We start from the raw sequence: 16,776 nt of genomic DNA on the forward strand, positions 1-16,776 counted from the left end.
TTTGTGATCACAAACTCGACCGAAGTCCATACCGTCTCTCATTGTTGAGTTTTGAACACTAAAAAACAAGTCTTTTTAAGTCAATTATCCTTGAATACTAATTTTAGATCACAAACTCAAACTTTTAGGTAAAGTGTCCTGCCATATTTCTCTATCTTATTATACTTGCCTATCCAATGCCACCTCGTCTCCGATTGTTGAGTTTTGAACACTAATAAAGAAGTCTTTTCTTTCAAATTCAGCGAAAAATACTTTTCTGGAACGATTTGGTGTCAATTAAAGTAAGCAAATCTTGAAAACAAACAAAATTTTCTTCACCCGAACCCTCTAATATAAAAGGTTTTTGTTTGAGTTCTCAAACCCAACTAGACTGTTTCACTCGTTTTTGCTGAGAAATGTCTTCATAAAGTTAGCAAAAAATTAATGCGACAGAATCGCAAAATCATGTAGCGCTAAGCTTTTTTTTGAACAACAAGTTCAAAATAACAGTCCTAGCTGGTAACACATCAGTAGACAAAACTAAGGTTCCTTGTGGAAATCAAACACTACATTGTCCTTGTATCCGGATGTTTTCAGCTTACACAAAGAATTGAAAGGTAAAGATCCAAAAAAAAGTTGTGTAATACCTGACAACTGAAGAAACAAGTGACTTTGAATGAACATAGGAAAACAACTATATACAGCAAAACCTCAGTTGCTTGAATACCTTAAGTACGTTGTACAATATTCGTTTTATTAGGTATACATTATAAACTTCTTTGGAAGCAAACATAATTCTATAAGGCTGATATTATAAATAGGCATAGTGCAGCGCCATAGAGAAGCAATCAAAATTTATGATATACAGTTCTTCTAATTAAAAAAGTTTGTTTCTTCATATCTCTCAATTAATTGCAAATGTAGTCAGACATCATTCAGTCACTTCAAAAAAGAACATTCTAATTCAATAAAATTTATTTGAAGTTCTAAAAATTAGAGCGGTTCGCTCAACAGTGAACCCTACATTGTTGATTTAATTAATTAAATACCAACTGATACATCATACAAGGAATTTTTTTAGGTTGTTAATTAAGAAATTAACTTTGAGTTTAAAGTTGCTGAGTTAATGTTAGCAACAAAATTTTAGCGTTTTCTATATCTTTGGAAAAGATTCAAATAGTTAATGATTTGTTGAAATTATTGACGGGTAAAGTCTATCGGTCTGTGTTAGTCAGCACACGTTACCTTGAGATATATGAAAGCTCCTGTTGTTTATGTTCAACGAATCTCTAGAGGTAAGAGTTGTTTTCGTCATTTAGAAAAACAAAAACAACTTTTTGTAGTTAGTAAACAAAAAGTGATAGTTGAAAAATTTAAAAGGAGTTTGTAGTTGTAGGTACTAGTGTAACTTAGAAACAGTAAGTAATTGTTGTAGTTAGTAGTAGTATCTAGTAGTACTTGTAGGTAGTACTAGTAGGTAGCAGTAATAGTAGGTACTAATTGTAGATAGTAGTTGTAGGTAGTAGTAGTAGGTAGGAGCAGTATTACGTACCAGTAGTGTTATGTTCAATGGCGAAATGTTCGCCAGACTTCTTTGCACAAATATATGCTAAAAAAATCACTTTTTAATTTCAAATTCCTTTGGAAGAACCTCTTTCCGGTGCTCTATCAAACACCGTTACAGTATTGTTATATTAAAGCTTCGACAAAACATTAAGTAATCTAAAACATTAACACAGGGTTACTGAATGCACAGTAACTCTGATTCAAGCAAGAACTATAACGAATTCTTTTGATTTTTCGGTGGCTTGAGGTGCTCTGGTAAATTACTGCCAGTGTTCCATAGTTGAATTTATTGGAACCATTTACTGACGTCCTATACAACAAACAAAGCCTATACACCATTCAAGTTGTTTCTAGCAACCCACCGCAGACACAGATTGTGTTTGTTCATAGTTATTTGATCAAGTGCCTAATTAGCTTTGAAATTTTAGCGCTTTTCACACTTACAGTCGAAACTACTCTTTTTGTACATCATTACAATTTTCGTCTGATTTAGGCTCTAGATGAATTCCTATCATTCGGCTTTTTTAATAAAAAGTTCAGTTGCTCCTGCATTTCATATTTTTCCTAACAACTTCTTTTGATTTTTTACAGAAATTATCTTTTTTTCTTAGCTCATTTTATTGTTTAACTCTCAACAATTTATCTCAAATAAATTTTTCCAGTAAAGAATTTTGATCAATGCTAAAAGGGTAGCTGATTAGGTGTAGAGAAATCAGTTTTCAAAAAACATGCTCAGAAAACCAAAAACTAGTTTTGTCTCCGGTTGCAATATTTTTTTTTAATTTTTCTTGTCAAGGATTAAAAGACAAAAGCATGAATTTAGTTTTTTCTTGTAATTTTTCTGATAATTTTTAATACAGTAGCTGAATAGGTGTAGAAACTTTTTCAGAAATGAAAATTCAGATTATCAAAAAATCGTTTTCTTCTCCACTTGAGTTTATCAACGCTGAAGGTCAAAATCTGTTTGTAAGATATAAAATTATTGGATCATGGAGATAAATAACCACACTCTTCTAAGCAATTAAATTGCCCTCCAAGGAAATCTCTCTTTCTCTCTCTCTCTCTCTTCAGACTTGCAGGCATAATCTAAATACATAAATACATAAACAAATTCAGACATATATACATACATTCTATCGTATACATATAGAAAAACATATAATCATACAACCAAAAATGTCTAGATATATATATAATTAACAATCTCTATACACATACACACATGTAAGTTTAAAACTCATACAATCATATGACTAAATTTAAGCACCACTATATTTACTTATATACAAACATACATAATTTTCATACATGACTACACATAAGTTTATACATTAAATTATCATTCTCTCATTTCTTGCAATTGTTCAATTATACATTAAAAAAATTCTTTTTGAATGCAAGCAAGCAAACTAACATACTTGTATAGATAGAAACATATATAGTTACAATTGTATATATAAAAAAAGACATGTTTTCCACATCATACTGCACGTTTTGCAGAAGTATTGTCAACAAAAACTGCTTTTGACTTTTTTTTACTCATTTCAGGCCTTTTCAGATCCTGAGTTTTTCCTGTCCTACTTGGTTGAACAAAATGAAGTTCTAAAAAATTATTTTTGAGCGCTCTTTTTAAGCGCAAAATCCATTTCAGACCATTTTAGGACTTCAAACCTTGAAAACAAATAAATTTTTTTTCACCGTAACCCCTAAATATATAAGGTTTGCGATTGAGTTCGCAAACCCAACTAAACTGTTTCACTCGATTTTGCTGAGAAATTTTTCCATAAAATTAGCAGAAAGTTAATGCAACAGAATCGCAAAATCATGTAGCGCTAAGCTTTTTTTGAATAGCAAGCTCAAAATTACAGTCTTAGCTGGTAACACATCATTAGAAAGAGCTAAGATTCCTTATGAAAATCAAACATTAAATTGTAATTTTTATCAAGCTGTCCCAGCGGTTTTTAGCTTATACAGAGAATTGAAACGTAAAATTCCAGAAAAAGTTGTGTAATACCTGACAACTGAAGAAACAAGTGACATTGAATGGACATAGGAAAACAACTATATACAGTAAAACCTCAGTTGTTTGAATACCTTAGGTACGTTACATTTTAGGTATATGTTCAAGACTTGTTTGGAAGCAAACATACTTCTATAAGGCTGATATTACAAATAGGCATAGTGCAGCGCCAGAGAGAAGCACTGAAGTTTTATGCTACACAGATCTTCTAATTTTGGAAAATCTCTTTTTTCATATCTTTCAATTAATGGCAAATTTGGTCAGACTTCATGCAGTGAATAAACAAAAAAAATCAACTTTTGAACAAAAATTGAAGCTTTATGACAGATCCATTGTAAGTAACAAAAGTACACAAAAAAACTGCACTTCAAAAAAAGAACATTCTATAAAATTTATTTGAAGTTCTAAAAATTATACCGGTTTGCTAAACAGCAAAACCCTATATTGATATTTTATTTAATTAAATACCACCTGATATTTCATACTATGAATTTTTTAAAATTTTAATTAAGAAATTAACATTGAGTTGAAAATTGCTGAGTTAACGTTAGCAACAAAGCTGTAGCGTTTTCTATATCTTTGGAAAACGTTCAAAAAGTTGAAGATTTGTTGAAAGTATTGACGGATAAAGTCTGTCGGTCTGTTTTAGTCAGGACACGTTACCTTTAGATATATGAAAGCTCCTGTTGTTTATGTTCAACGAATCTCCACAGATAAGAATTGTTTTCGTCATTTAGAAAATCGAAAACACATTGTTGTAGATAGTTAGTAAACAAAAAGTAATACTTGAAGGCTTTAAAAGGAGGTTGTAGTAGTAGGTACTAGTGTAACTAAGAAGGAGTAAGTAGTTGTTGAAGTTAGTAGTAGTATCTAGTAGTACTTGTAGGTAGTACTAGTAGGTAGCAGTAATTGTAGGTACTAATTGTAGATAGTCGTTGTAGGTAGTAGTAGTAGTAGTAGTAGTAGTAGTAGTAGTAGTAGTAGTAGTAGTAGGCAGTAGCAGTAGCGTTGTGTTCAATGGCAAAATGTTCACCAGACGTTTTAGCCCTAATATATGTTAAAAAAATCTTTTTTTAATTCCAAATTCCTTTGGATGTACCTCTTTCCGATGCACTATCAAATACCGTTACAGTAAAGATATATAAAAGCTTCGACAAAACAATAAGTAATCTAAACTATTAACACTGGGTTACTGAGTGCACAGTAACTCCGATTCAAGAAAGAACTATAACAAATTCTTTCGATTTTTTGGTGGCTTGAGGTGTTCTGGTAGCTTACTGCCAGTGTTCCATAGTTGAGTTTATTGGAACCATCTACTGAAGTCCTATACAACAAACAAGTTCTATACACCATTCAAGCTGTTTCTAGCAACCCACCGCAGATACAGAGGTTGTGTTCGTTCTTAATTATTTGATCGAGTGATTAATTAGCTTTGAAAGTTTAGCGCTTTTCACACTGAGAGTCGAAACTCCACTTTTTGTACAACATTACAATTTTCGTCTGATTCAGGCTCTTGATTAATTCCTATCATTCGGCTTTTTTATTAAACAGTTCAGCTGCTCCTGCGTTTCATATTTTTCCTAACAACTTTTTTTTGGTATTTACAGAATTTATTCTTTTTACTTAGCTCATTTTTTTGTTTATCTCTCAACAATTTATCTCTTATACATTTTTCCAGTAAATAATTATGATCATTCCTAAAAGGGTAGCTGATTAGGTGTAGAGAAATCAGTTTTCAAAAAGCATGCTCAGAAAACCAAAAACTAGTTTTGTCTCCGGTTGCAATATTTTTTTTTAATTTTTCTTGTCAAGGATTAAAAGACAAAAGCATGAATTTAATTTTTCTTGTATTTTTCCTGATAGTTTTTAATACAGTAACTGCTTAGGTGTAGAAAATACTTTTTCAGAAAGGAATGCTCAGATTATCAAAAAATCGTTTCTCATGTAATTACAAAACTTGATACGGCCTTATACGGCACCGTACTAAGTTTTGTAATTTTTCATAGATTCAAAAAATTATACCCAGTGCCAAAAAATGATGAAAAAGTGAATTGTATGAGATAAGCGATAGATTTAAAGTCGATTTTAAGAATTTCGAATTTACAAATTGTAATTACATCAATTGACTACGGTGCCGGAGAAAAATTATTACGGCCTTATACGGTGCCGTACAAAGTTTTGTAAGTTTTCTATGGCAGAGTATAAGTCTTAGTAAGTTTTCAAAGTTTCGTCTAAGGTGGGCAACCTGGGATCTTGCAAGATCTTGAAAGATAGTGCGCAATCTCACAAGGCGATTGCAAGACTCATTCTTGCAAGACTTTTTGAGATAGCAAGCAGTAAAAGACCTGAGTGGTGCTGAAAAAACAAAATGATTTTTGAATACCCGATTCGGAAGTTTTAAGTTCAGGATTTTCAACTACTTGTGTCAGAAAACGTTCATTTGTGAAATTTATGAAGCAGAAAACTACTTTAATTATAAAAATAAACAGTTGCCCAAATAGTCCAAGCAATGATTAAACAACTACTGATTAATAGCTCAAGCACCTCAACATTTGCAAAGCCTCTTGTGATGAAAAGACTCTCCCTCGAATTTCACTAGAAATCTCGACGGTTTAGTTTTAGTCAAAAATGGCCCCATCCCCAATTAGAGTGTTTTTAGAGTCTTTCCATGAGTTGAGCTCTATACCTAGGCTTGATTTGCTACGCAGGAACAGTTCTTTCTCTGTTATGTTTTATCATTGTTGAAAGATGTTTGTTTAGCCATTCTCAGGTGTCTTCTACACCCCTCTGCTGAAGATTGTCCGCTCGCCTTTCAGCTCAAACTGATGATCCACCTGAAAATATCATCGAATTAACACTAACTACGAGCACGCCTGCCAGTAGATTTTAATTCATATTTCGCTATTTTGTGCCCTTTCGAGTCAAATTTTTCCAGTGAAAAACGCCAAGCAAAAGGAAACCCCCCTCCCCTTAGAAGGGTAGTCGGTCAATCCACTCGGGGTCGGCAAGTCAACTCCTTTATACATGCATCACAGTAGTCAAACGTCCATGAGCATCATACAAAAATTCAGATAACGACAGAGGAAAGAGAACTGATATAAAAGTGATGATTTCAAATCAGAGTTTGAATAGAATTTGTAAAGTATATTACCAATGCTTTATCATAGTATTATATTATTTACAGTAATCTTTTAATTAATGGGGTATACCAATTCGTACAAAAATTCGGTTTTCGCTACGTCCCACACTTTAAAGGCCATTTTTCATTAATTAAGGTACGTTTTGTGAAATTTATGGCTTAAATTGGAGTAAACTTAAATTTTCTTACCAAGATCTGACACAAGCCAGGCTAAATAGCAAAATAGTGAACATTAGTAGTTCAATCTCTAATTTTTGTAACTTTTGCTCAGTCTAATCCCAGGACAAGTCGAAATGGTCACCGATTTTGAACTATTCTAAGAACCCAGGTTGAGGTTTGGCGGTGAAATTTCGTAAGAAATGCGGTGAAATGCGGTGAAAGAAAATAATTGTCACCGCGTATTTCTTACATCATTTTGCGCTGAATGCGGTGGATCGTGGTGAATTATTTATTTTCACCGCGTTCTCAGTATCCATACAAAAAAGAATCTGCCCTACCCGGGTTCGAACTTCAGACCTCATCTCCCGGAGGTTGGTGGCAGAGTGAATCAGCGCTGAATCAGTCTAAAGACAATCTGTTTTTTAGGATGGCCAGTACTCTGTTCATTTCACTATTTGCACTGGCTAGTCTGATTTTTGAGTAAGACTCACTTCATGAAAAATAATATGTTCAACCTAATTCCTGCCAACAAGGTTTGCTTTATATGCAATTCGAACTTCCGCGTGGGTACTTGTAACATTTAATTTGGTAGCAAGCCGTAACCACTAAGCTAAATGGGCTTTATGGTAATTGCCTACAAACCAGCTTAAATATAAAGTGTGTGTACTACTATAATAATTACTAGTTAAAAGCTCCAAAAGTATGACGTTACTCTGCTCAGACTTAATTTTGGGGTATGAGTAATCTTCAGACTATACAGGATAAGTTTAGCCTGGGCGAACTCTGTGACCTCAATTTAATCATAATTACGAAATACTGCACATAAAGGAACTTAAAATACACTGCAGATAAAATAGTTCAGAACTGAATTAAGTTTTTACTCTTGAAACATGCTGGTTCAGCGCTGAAAAGCTCTGCGACTCAAGTCCGGGCTATGACTTCAACTAATTATTCCACTGCGCCAACTCTCACTTTGAAACATGATTTTCCTTGTGAATATGAATCAGATTGAGTAAACGCTGAAAAGCAAATGAGGGGAATTTTTGTAAGAAATGCGGTGAATATTGCGGTGAATTTTGGTAAGAAATGCGGTGAAATGCGATGAAATATTTATTGTCTCCGCAATCACCGCATTTCTTACAAAAATTCACCGCATTCACCGCATTTCCTATAAAAATTTACCCAAAAACCTCAATCCGTGAAGATTATGAACGAATGTTTTAAGAGGACGCAGCGTCTTACAAAAGTTTCTAGCAGAATCTTAAAATTAACTTTCAATATCATACAAGCTGAGATTGTTTGCAAAGTAACCATCCTGTCGAGCCCCGCTTGAAATATTTTTAAGGCCATTTCATTTGTTAACTAAAGACAAATTTACGTGGTATAGATGCGTGTGAAAGTCACTTCTCATTAATCTAATTTACGCGTTTCTTATTAAAAAATTGAACAAACGGAAAACATTTGTGGTTTTTTTTCGGGAAATTGTAGCCTTGTTCTCCGAAATTTTTGTAATTGATGAACACAAGCGGTGGAAAAAAAGTAAATAGCAGCTGAAAAACAGACGCAATTCAGAGGCGAGAAAAAGTTACAAGGTTCAACTTTAAAAGTCAATAGGAAAATGTTATCATTCCCGAGGAAAAATAAATGAAAATCGGCGACTCCGATCATTTAGTAATCAATTAGTCCGTATTCTTAAATTTGGCCGTGCATTTTGTCAGATACGTTTTGCAACTGTTTCCTACATGTTCCAGTCATAATGTGATAAAAATATTTCCAAGGTTTAATCTAATTTTGTTTAAAAAAGAAAACAAAATCCAAAATTAGTTGATATATGATCAATATTTTCATATGAGCTTAATAAGAGACAGTTTTGCGCCATTAAAGTCCAACGTGTGACCAACAAATTGTCGCCAATTGGTGATCGCTGTTTTCTGACTTTCTTTAATAATAATAATTGAATTTGGAAATTTTAAATCTTAATTTTAGTCTTTGGGATCAAAGTTCCTAATTTCAACTTAATTGGCTGATAACTAATTTTTGTTATTAAGAACTGTTTTTCCATCCTGTAACAATGGTAACTAAATATTTCTGTTTGAATAGCTGCTTTTTATCCGATATAAACCTCAATTGAACAACCTGACAAACATTAAGTAATGCGCCTAACAATGAAATACTAAATTAAGAATTTGAGTTGCGTATGAAAAAAAACACCAGTTTCGAGTTCTCTTTCCATTCGGCTACCGATCGATAAATTTCCTGCTGAATAATTCTCCCCGATTACAGGAATTTTTATCATGTGTTCTGGTGACAAAATATTTTCAAACTAAAGAAGTTGAAAGATTTTGAAAAATGGAGAAAAAAGCACAGACCATCGCCACCCCCACCCCCCCCCCCACCCCCCGCCGGGGGTGTCGTTTTGGATGGCCTATAATCATAGGTCTTTTTTTGAACGCCCCACCCGGGTTAATGCCTACATACTGCCACTGGGAGGTAGGAAAACATTGTAGGTTTTTCTAACCTCGGCCATCATTTGACAAGTGGCACATGGAGTACAAAGCCAGGTGTACAAACAGTCGTCACAAAATGCTCCTCTGATGTTGTACTTCTCTCTCAATCTCAGACGCATAATTGCGAACAGAATTATGCGTGCAACTCCAGCACCTGCTATTATCAGGCCACAGATCATTAAGAAGAAGTGAACTCGTGGTGGGTAATCACGGACATCATAGTAGTAATCGAACCCATTGTACCTAAATTAACACAACCTATATATTACAAGTTTCTCTAACTTCCCACAGAATCCCAGTTACTTTCGTGCTATTCCGGCTTTCAATCCTTTAAAAAAAATGGTTAAACGGGGGTAAAATGAGGACATTTTAGAAAATTTGCCTCACAAATCTACACAATATTTCACAGGGGTAATAGGGTGGAAATGACGGAAGATTTTAAACCAAGGTGATTTTGGGGTGAATATGAGTGGGGGTAATGGGTTGAATTTTTGTAAGACGGGGGGTAATGGGGAGAAAACAATAAACAATGTGAGAGTGAGAGGGGGTAAAGGAGGGAAATTTAGAAGTTCAACCTAATACCCCAGATCATATTTCATTTCCGCGTTATTATCCCCACTCTTAGATCATCTTCTCGCCATTACAAAGCGTATCTTCAATTTGGATCGGACACTTCGCCCCACTACCGAACCGACTTTTGTGGCAGATGCCGGCCGGCTAAGACCGGTGACTTGGTTTGGGCTGTTTAGAAAACTACCTACTGCTCGGATCACTGAACATTGTTACGATCCCGACAGCGTCGCACGCTCCACCTCCTTGTTGATCAGCTTTGTATTTAAGTATCAACATAGACTAATACCGATCAATTGATCACCAAAATTGATATATAATTAGACTTTGGTTGCTAACTTCATGCTAAAGTCAAAACTTGGTTGATTATAATACTCTTGTAGAATTCATTTTTGATTCGGATTCCCATGCCTAACTGCTTTGATTGAAAAAACATAGAGTAATACGACATAGCAAAAAATTTAAAAAACTGATCAGGCGTGAGGTTGAACACGCTATCCTATTTACGATTAGTGTAAAACTACTACATTGCTCAAAATCTACTATTGCTGCATAATTAATATTATCTGTATTATGAGAAGACCTGATCTTGAAGAAAATTTTTTGCAAGCAACCCACAAATTGAATTCAGTAGGTGTTCTGACATAGCTTTATACCCAGATGACTTGGCAATGTTTTTTTGCCTGATATTTGGTACCTAATTTCGCTATCAGCAAATAACAGCCTGATATTTTGCCTGATATTTGGTACCTAATTTCGCTATCAGCAAATAACAGATTGTGTCGCCGGAACAAATAAGTTTTTAAGATTTAAATGTGTATTCAAAATTTTCCAGCGAAAGTTTTCAACGGGTTTCAGTTAAGCAAGCTGCGTAATTGTTCATTCAAAATATTTTTGTACTCGAAACGTGCGTCTAAATCGGAAAATTGGAGAGTATAAAAGCTGATAACATCTTGTAGCATTACATTTCCTGTAAGAATCACATCAATCAATCACTCCAGTCAGAAAAATATGAATCATATATTTCGCAACAAGATAGGCCTTTGAAATCTGAAGGCATTAATATGATCGCCCAGTTATTTAATATTTTCAGTGAAAAACATTATTATTAGATTGCAAAGTTGATAGGCAGAGTACAAGCAGCAATTTTTAGTCATTTGATCCATTTTGTGCGACTCCCAACTTTGACATCATTAAATCTTTTTATTTGACAGTTCATTGTGGTATATGTTATTCTAACAAGAGTTTTGGGTACGCGCATGTCCAAATAAAGCTCCAATTGAAATATAAATGATTCAAAATGATTGTGAATGTTAACTAAACTACCTCCATAACTCAAAGTTAGGTCTGATGACCCAGCCAAAGATTATAGGTTCCCCAAAAATTCGATATCAATTCAACCTGTGACAAAATTGATATCAATTCAAACCTGGTAGATATCAATCTACCTAAGCATAAATCGCCCGGACCCGGCTTTATACCAACATGGGCGCTAACAGATAGTAAACTGTCGATTGGAACTCATTTACAATTTGTCGTCAATTAATGTATAAACAAAACACGTCTCCTAATATTTTGAAAGCAGCCCATGTTACACCTGTTTATAAGAAAAAAGACCGACTAGAACCAGAAAACTTGACCCACATCAGTCACACCAACTCTAGCAAAAGATTTTGAGCGATTACTACTTGAACAACTAACTCACCACCTATTTCTTAATGGTCGGATTAGCAAGAATCAATCCGGATTTCAAAAGCAAAAGTCCTGTTTCGATACTATCATTTCATTAACTGAAAAAATAAACCAATGCGTTGACGAAAATGAAATTGTTGTCACACTTTTTATAGACTTAGCAAAGGCTCTCAACTCAATATCTATAGACGTTTTTATAAACAAAATAAAAACGTAAGGAATTGGAAAGAATCTTATTAAACTCCTTCCTTTGTGATAAAAAACAGAGTGTAAAAAAATGGGATAGCAAAATCAGATTGGGTTGTCATAATTCACGGTGTTCCTCAGGGAACTGTCTTAGGGCCTTTAAATTTTTTTACTTTTTGTCAACAACTTCAATTGAGCAGTATCAACGAATTTTGATTTATTACAGTTTGCCGATGATACAGCAATTCTATGTCATGTAAAGAATGAAGCAAATTTGCAGCTAATAGCTGAAAATACATTAAACAAGACAGATCAATATATGAAACAAAACAGGTTAACCTTGAATGAGGCAAAAACGAGTTAATGGTGTTCAGGAATTAAAAATTTCCCATCATTGAAACTGCTGATTTCAAAAGACACCGATTGGAAGCATCTGAAAAAGGTAAATATTCAGGTGTAATAATTGATTGGGAACTGACATACCAAAATCAACTAAATAAGGCTATCAGTAAAATGACTTCAGCAATCAGATCATTATATTTGGCTCGTTATCAGGTACCACTAAAATCAAGGCTAAATCTTTTTAAATCACTAGTTTTGTCTCATATAGATTTTAGTACAATTTTTTTCAAAGATTACCGTCTTTCTCTAATGATAGAATTAACAAACAGATAAATTGGGGCATAAAAGTTTGCTTTATGAAAACCAAATACTATAGTGTCAGAGATCTACTTCTGGAGACTAAAATTCTTCCAACAGAGCTCCAAATAACACGGGTGTTATTAAATAGATTTTTTAATATTCTCCAACAAACAAGAAATCGCTCTAATAAACGTTTCAGATTTTCAGAAAACGTGCCAACTTTTGCAAACAAACGAATCCATAACCTTTTCATAGAACAAAAATGTAAGTCAAAATGGAGTAATGGTTCAATTGTTCGTAACTTTATTCGAAAATGGAACACACTTCCAATTACAATTAGAAAAGAAACGTCGAAGACCAAATTTAAACAAAAAGTTACAGCTGAAATGCTTAAACGACACGAAAGAGTTCCAATAGACAGAAGGGTTGCAAGATTCAAACGTATTTTTTTAAAACCATTATAAGAAAACCAAACCTTAGATTTTATGAATTAGAAAATAATAATGTTTGATTAATAAATTTCTAACATGTAACATTAACCAAGTGGTTAGTTTAATTTACATGTTTCAGATTTTTTAAAAAATGCAACATTCTGACAGTAAAATGCATAAAAATTTAATAACACCAAATAGTAGAAACAGAACGTGAGAGAACGCAATTATTTAGCTGGAAAAATGTATATCATTATTTTATTCTTTATAATTTAAAAAATATTTACACGGAGAAGCTCGCCTACAAATTTTAATTGCGCTTGACTTTTGTGAGAAGAATTTTTTTGAAAGCATACGGGCTCAAAAGTGTAGTAAAATGATCCTGTAGCTCATACTAGCCAGATACATTGATAAGACATATGCTTGAGGGAAAGTTAACAATCGAGCAATGAGCAAGATGTCCCCTACAGGGCTTCGAGGTCTAAAATTGTTAGCCTTTTTTAAAATACTGAACAAATCAAAACGAGACAAAGTTCATAGAACTAATTGCAAAAAAGTGTTCAAATCAAGTATACTATGAATTAATTGTTTCGGCTGCGTACCTTAAAAATCGACACCAGGGAACAATAACCTAATGGAGTCACTGTTTTCCCGGTTCGAGTGTTCGATCGCCGTGTTTTCTTTAATTCAACTTCAAACTTACAACATGCAAAACAGGATGTGCATCAGACGTTCGTTTTTGTTGGGTATTCATTTTGCTCAAGTACAACATTCTGAAAAATTAGGCTGTTTTCCTCTTCCTCGGATAAAAAGGTAAGAAAAAAACCTTTGACCCTCCAAAGGTCAACTCCCGCCAGTTTTTCCGCTTTACTGATTGAATATCACGTTACCTAATAAATTGTTGGTCTTTTTATACAATCAGAAAGCAGGTTTTGTTATATGCATTGTCGTGTAGCGAGAAAAAGAGAACCATGATAGGTTATGGAATTTTGAGAAGCTTGACAGGTTATGGTCATTCAAACTTTTGTTTCAATTTGCCTAATTTTTGAAATTTTTGTAAAACACTAGCTAGTAGAAACACTGTAATTATGCCTTGTATTCGGATAATAATGAGCCATTAGTGTGTATTGGTGGACACCCAACCCGGGTCTACAAGAGTGTCTCACAAAATCATTAATTTTGTTACAAGAAACATTATAATGTAACACGATTCCATAAAGTTGCTGCAAGTTCTCTTTGAATATAGTTATTTATCTATGCTGCGAGCTAAAAAAAGTTTTTACATACTGTTCTGATGTCGTGGCAGTAGATATTGCTACCATTTCAGCAATGAAATACAAGACGGTTGCCACTCCTAGACAGATGTAGGAATATACGAAGTACTTGAGAAGTTTTCCGTAGTATGCAATGCAGAAGAACACACATTCCTGACAGCAGAAAGTGGCCAGGCAGATCATCAAGTTGTCAAAACAACCGCAGAATGGCTGGTACCATCGGTTCTAGAACATTCCAGAATATTTTATCGATATAATTCTAAGCAAAGAGGCCCATTGTGATTTATGATAGAGGGTCGATTATATGACGAAAAAATATTAGCGTTTCCGAATATTACTTAAAATACAAAAAATATGAGAATATTTTTTGATGGTTTTGATGATATTGAACGCTAAAGTTACCCATTTATTGTAATGAATTATTCAAATTGTACTTACAGACTCAGCTGAAAAAAAAATTAAAGAAATTAAAGAGTCAAGTTCATCAATAAAAAGATGTCAAAATGAAATTAGAGGTCTTGCGGGATAGTTGGAATATACGTATACGTTGAAAAAACATAGGTTGAGAAAGTATGTGTTAAAGAATTAGAGAATATTTTCCAGCTATCCTAGTCTAACGCCGGTTACCTTCTAACACTCTTGCAAGGTCTTGAAGATCTTGCTAAAAACAAGAAAGATCTTGCGATAGATAATTATCTTGCACGGTTCTCGCAACAACTCTGCTAGATAACAGTCATCTTACAAGATCTTGAATAGATAATAACCATTCGTAAGATCTTGAAGCAACTTAAAATTCTATATCCTATATACTTTTCTTACCCCCTAGTGATCGATGAATCGGAAAAAATTGCAGGAACCTTGCACTTTTCTTGCAAGATCTTGCAAGAATATGCATACTTCCATCTTCTTGCAAGTTTTTCGATTTATTTTCCAGATTCTTGCAAGCTTTTCAATTCGCTTGTAACAAACTTGCAAACTTTTTAAATTTATTTTAATTTTATTTAGGGAAAAAGTCAACTAGAATCTTTTTTCAGTTAGTTTTAGTCTGCAAAGCACTCAAAAGAAAACCACCAGAATTTAAAAACGTGGAAGATTCTTGCAATCTTCTTGCAGAATTTTGAATCCTGACGAAAATTTTTCCATGGATTTCAGTTTTGTAACTTAAATAATAAACAATAATTTGCTTCAAAGCTGTTTTCTAAAACATTACCACCCTGATTTACTTTTTAGACTGGATTAAGATCTTGCAAGATTCTTGCATGTATCTTGCAAATTTTGAATGGTCTTTCAAGATTCTTGCAAGATTTGAATCCGCTCATAACTAGGGTGTTTATAATATTAAACGTCATATACGTTTTAAAAGTTCTTTTTATGCCATTTTTTTGCTTGCATTTGTATAGCAGAATGGGGTAAAGCAACTCCAGTAAACTACCTTTAACATTCTTATTCACTTACTCTGATTAGTATAGGTTATAATAGTTGAGGTATTATCGTCATTGGGACAAGAAATTCTGAAACAAGTGGAGAAAATTTTCAGAAAAGAGAGGGGTTCACGTTGAACAGCAGTGGTTTGATTTCATCTTCATTGGACTAGTCTCTTATTTATGTCAGGTAGTAAAATTGAAACAAAAAATTGAGGAATTAGAAAAACTTCTGCTAGTAAATTTGGAAAACATTTCATAGGACTAAGATTTGCGTTAATGAGAACCACTTTCATTCAATCATTTGAAGTACTAGTGAGACTTAGCAAACATACAATGTATAATCCAATAACTATTTGATAGAATAAATTATGTTGGTTGAGATCAACATTACTAGTAAGTTGCTTGATTGTAAACAACTCTTCATAACTGGTCTCTTTTTGCATTTTTCCTAAAAAAAACTTTTTTTTAGTAAAGATGGACATCCTGCTGGACTCTTGCAAGTTTCTGAAAAGATAACCGTTGTGCTCTGATAAAGGTAGTGATGGCAAATACAGAGAAAAACCATCGATTGCAGCCTGACTATTAAATGTCACAACAATTCTAAGTAGACCTTAATTTAAATTGATCTCTCATCATTTTAATTAAACTTTTTAACATTTTTTTATTCAACACCACTTTGTAACATCTGGGAAACTCGGGGTCACATCCTTAACTTCCTACCAAACTCTGAACTTCTGATCTTGTTCCCGTCGGTCATAACATTTCATAGCTTTGAGTTTTCACAAGACCATATAGCACGCTGCACTTTTTCGAAAGGACAGTCGCTGCTCTTCATCTTTCGTAATCTTCCATTTTTCATGCAAAAGTACTTGTTTACGGAATTTTGCGGCTTTAAACCTGCTTCAACCTTGTGATGAGCTAGGTTACAATGCTATGTTCTCATATCTGTGAAATGGAAGCTGTGTAAATTAAACTTTGATGCCAACCAGGTTAATTTTCTGCAATCAGCAGAAAATTAAATGGCGCATCAATTGTTCTTTCAGATTCGGTGACAAATGTTGCGACGCTATTTTTTTCCTCTCATTCTATTTCAACATTGCATCAAAGCTGTTCTATTCAGTTTACAACAATAGTTACCAAATTTGCAGAATGAACAATGCGACAACATTAACATGCCACAGTAGAAG

The 16,776-nt window shown here is 33.7% G+C and overlaps 2 protein-coding genes across 2 annotated transcripts in view; both read right to left on the reverse strand.

The window, feature by feature from the left end:
* Positions 1-5,934: 5,934 nt before the first annotated feature.
* LOC142342413 (uncharacterized) lies at positions 5,935-14,421 on the reverse strand. The gene is made up of 3 exons (XM_075393734.1): positions 14,179-14,421; positions 9,382-9,613; positions 5,935-6,399 (listed from the first exon to the last, which is right to left on the reverse strand). Exons 1-3 carry the CDS (start codon positions 14,346-14,348, stop codon positions 6,343-6,345), a joined length of 459 nt encoding a protein of 152 aa, XP_075249849.1. The 5' UTR covers positions 14,349-14,421; the 3' UTR covers positions 5,935-6,342.
* Positions 14,422-14,573: 152 nt separating this feature from the next.
* The window catches only part of LOC142342414 (uncharacterized), a 150,524-nt gene continuing 148,321 nt past the window's right edge, over positions 14,574-16,776 (reverse strand). The window contains exon 3 of the mRNA XM_075393736.1: positions 14,574-14,611. Coding sequence (XP_075249851.1) covers positions 14,589-14,611 — 23 coding nt within the window. The 3' untranslated portion in view covers positions 14,574-14,588. The remainder of the gene's footprint in view (positions 14,612-16,776) is intronic.

Source organism: Convolutriloba macropyga, chromosome 7 (assembly GCF_964194025.1).
Source record: "Convolutriloba macropyga chromosome 7, txConMacr16.3, whole genome shotgun sequence".
In the NCBI taxonomy this organism is placed as follows: domain Eukaryota; kingdom Metazoa; phylum Xenacoelomorpha; order Acoela; family Convolutidae; genus Convolutriloba; species Convolutriloba macropyga.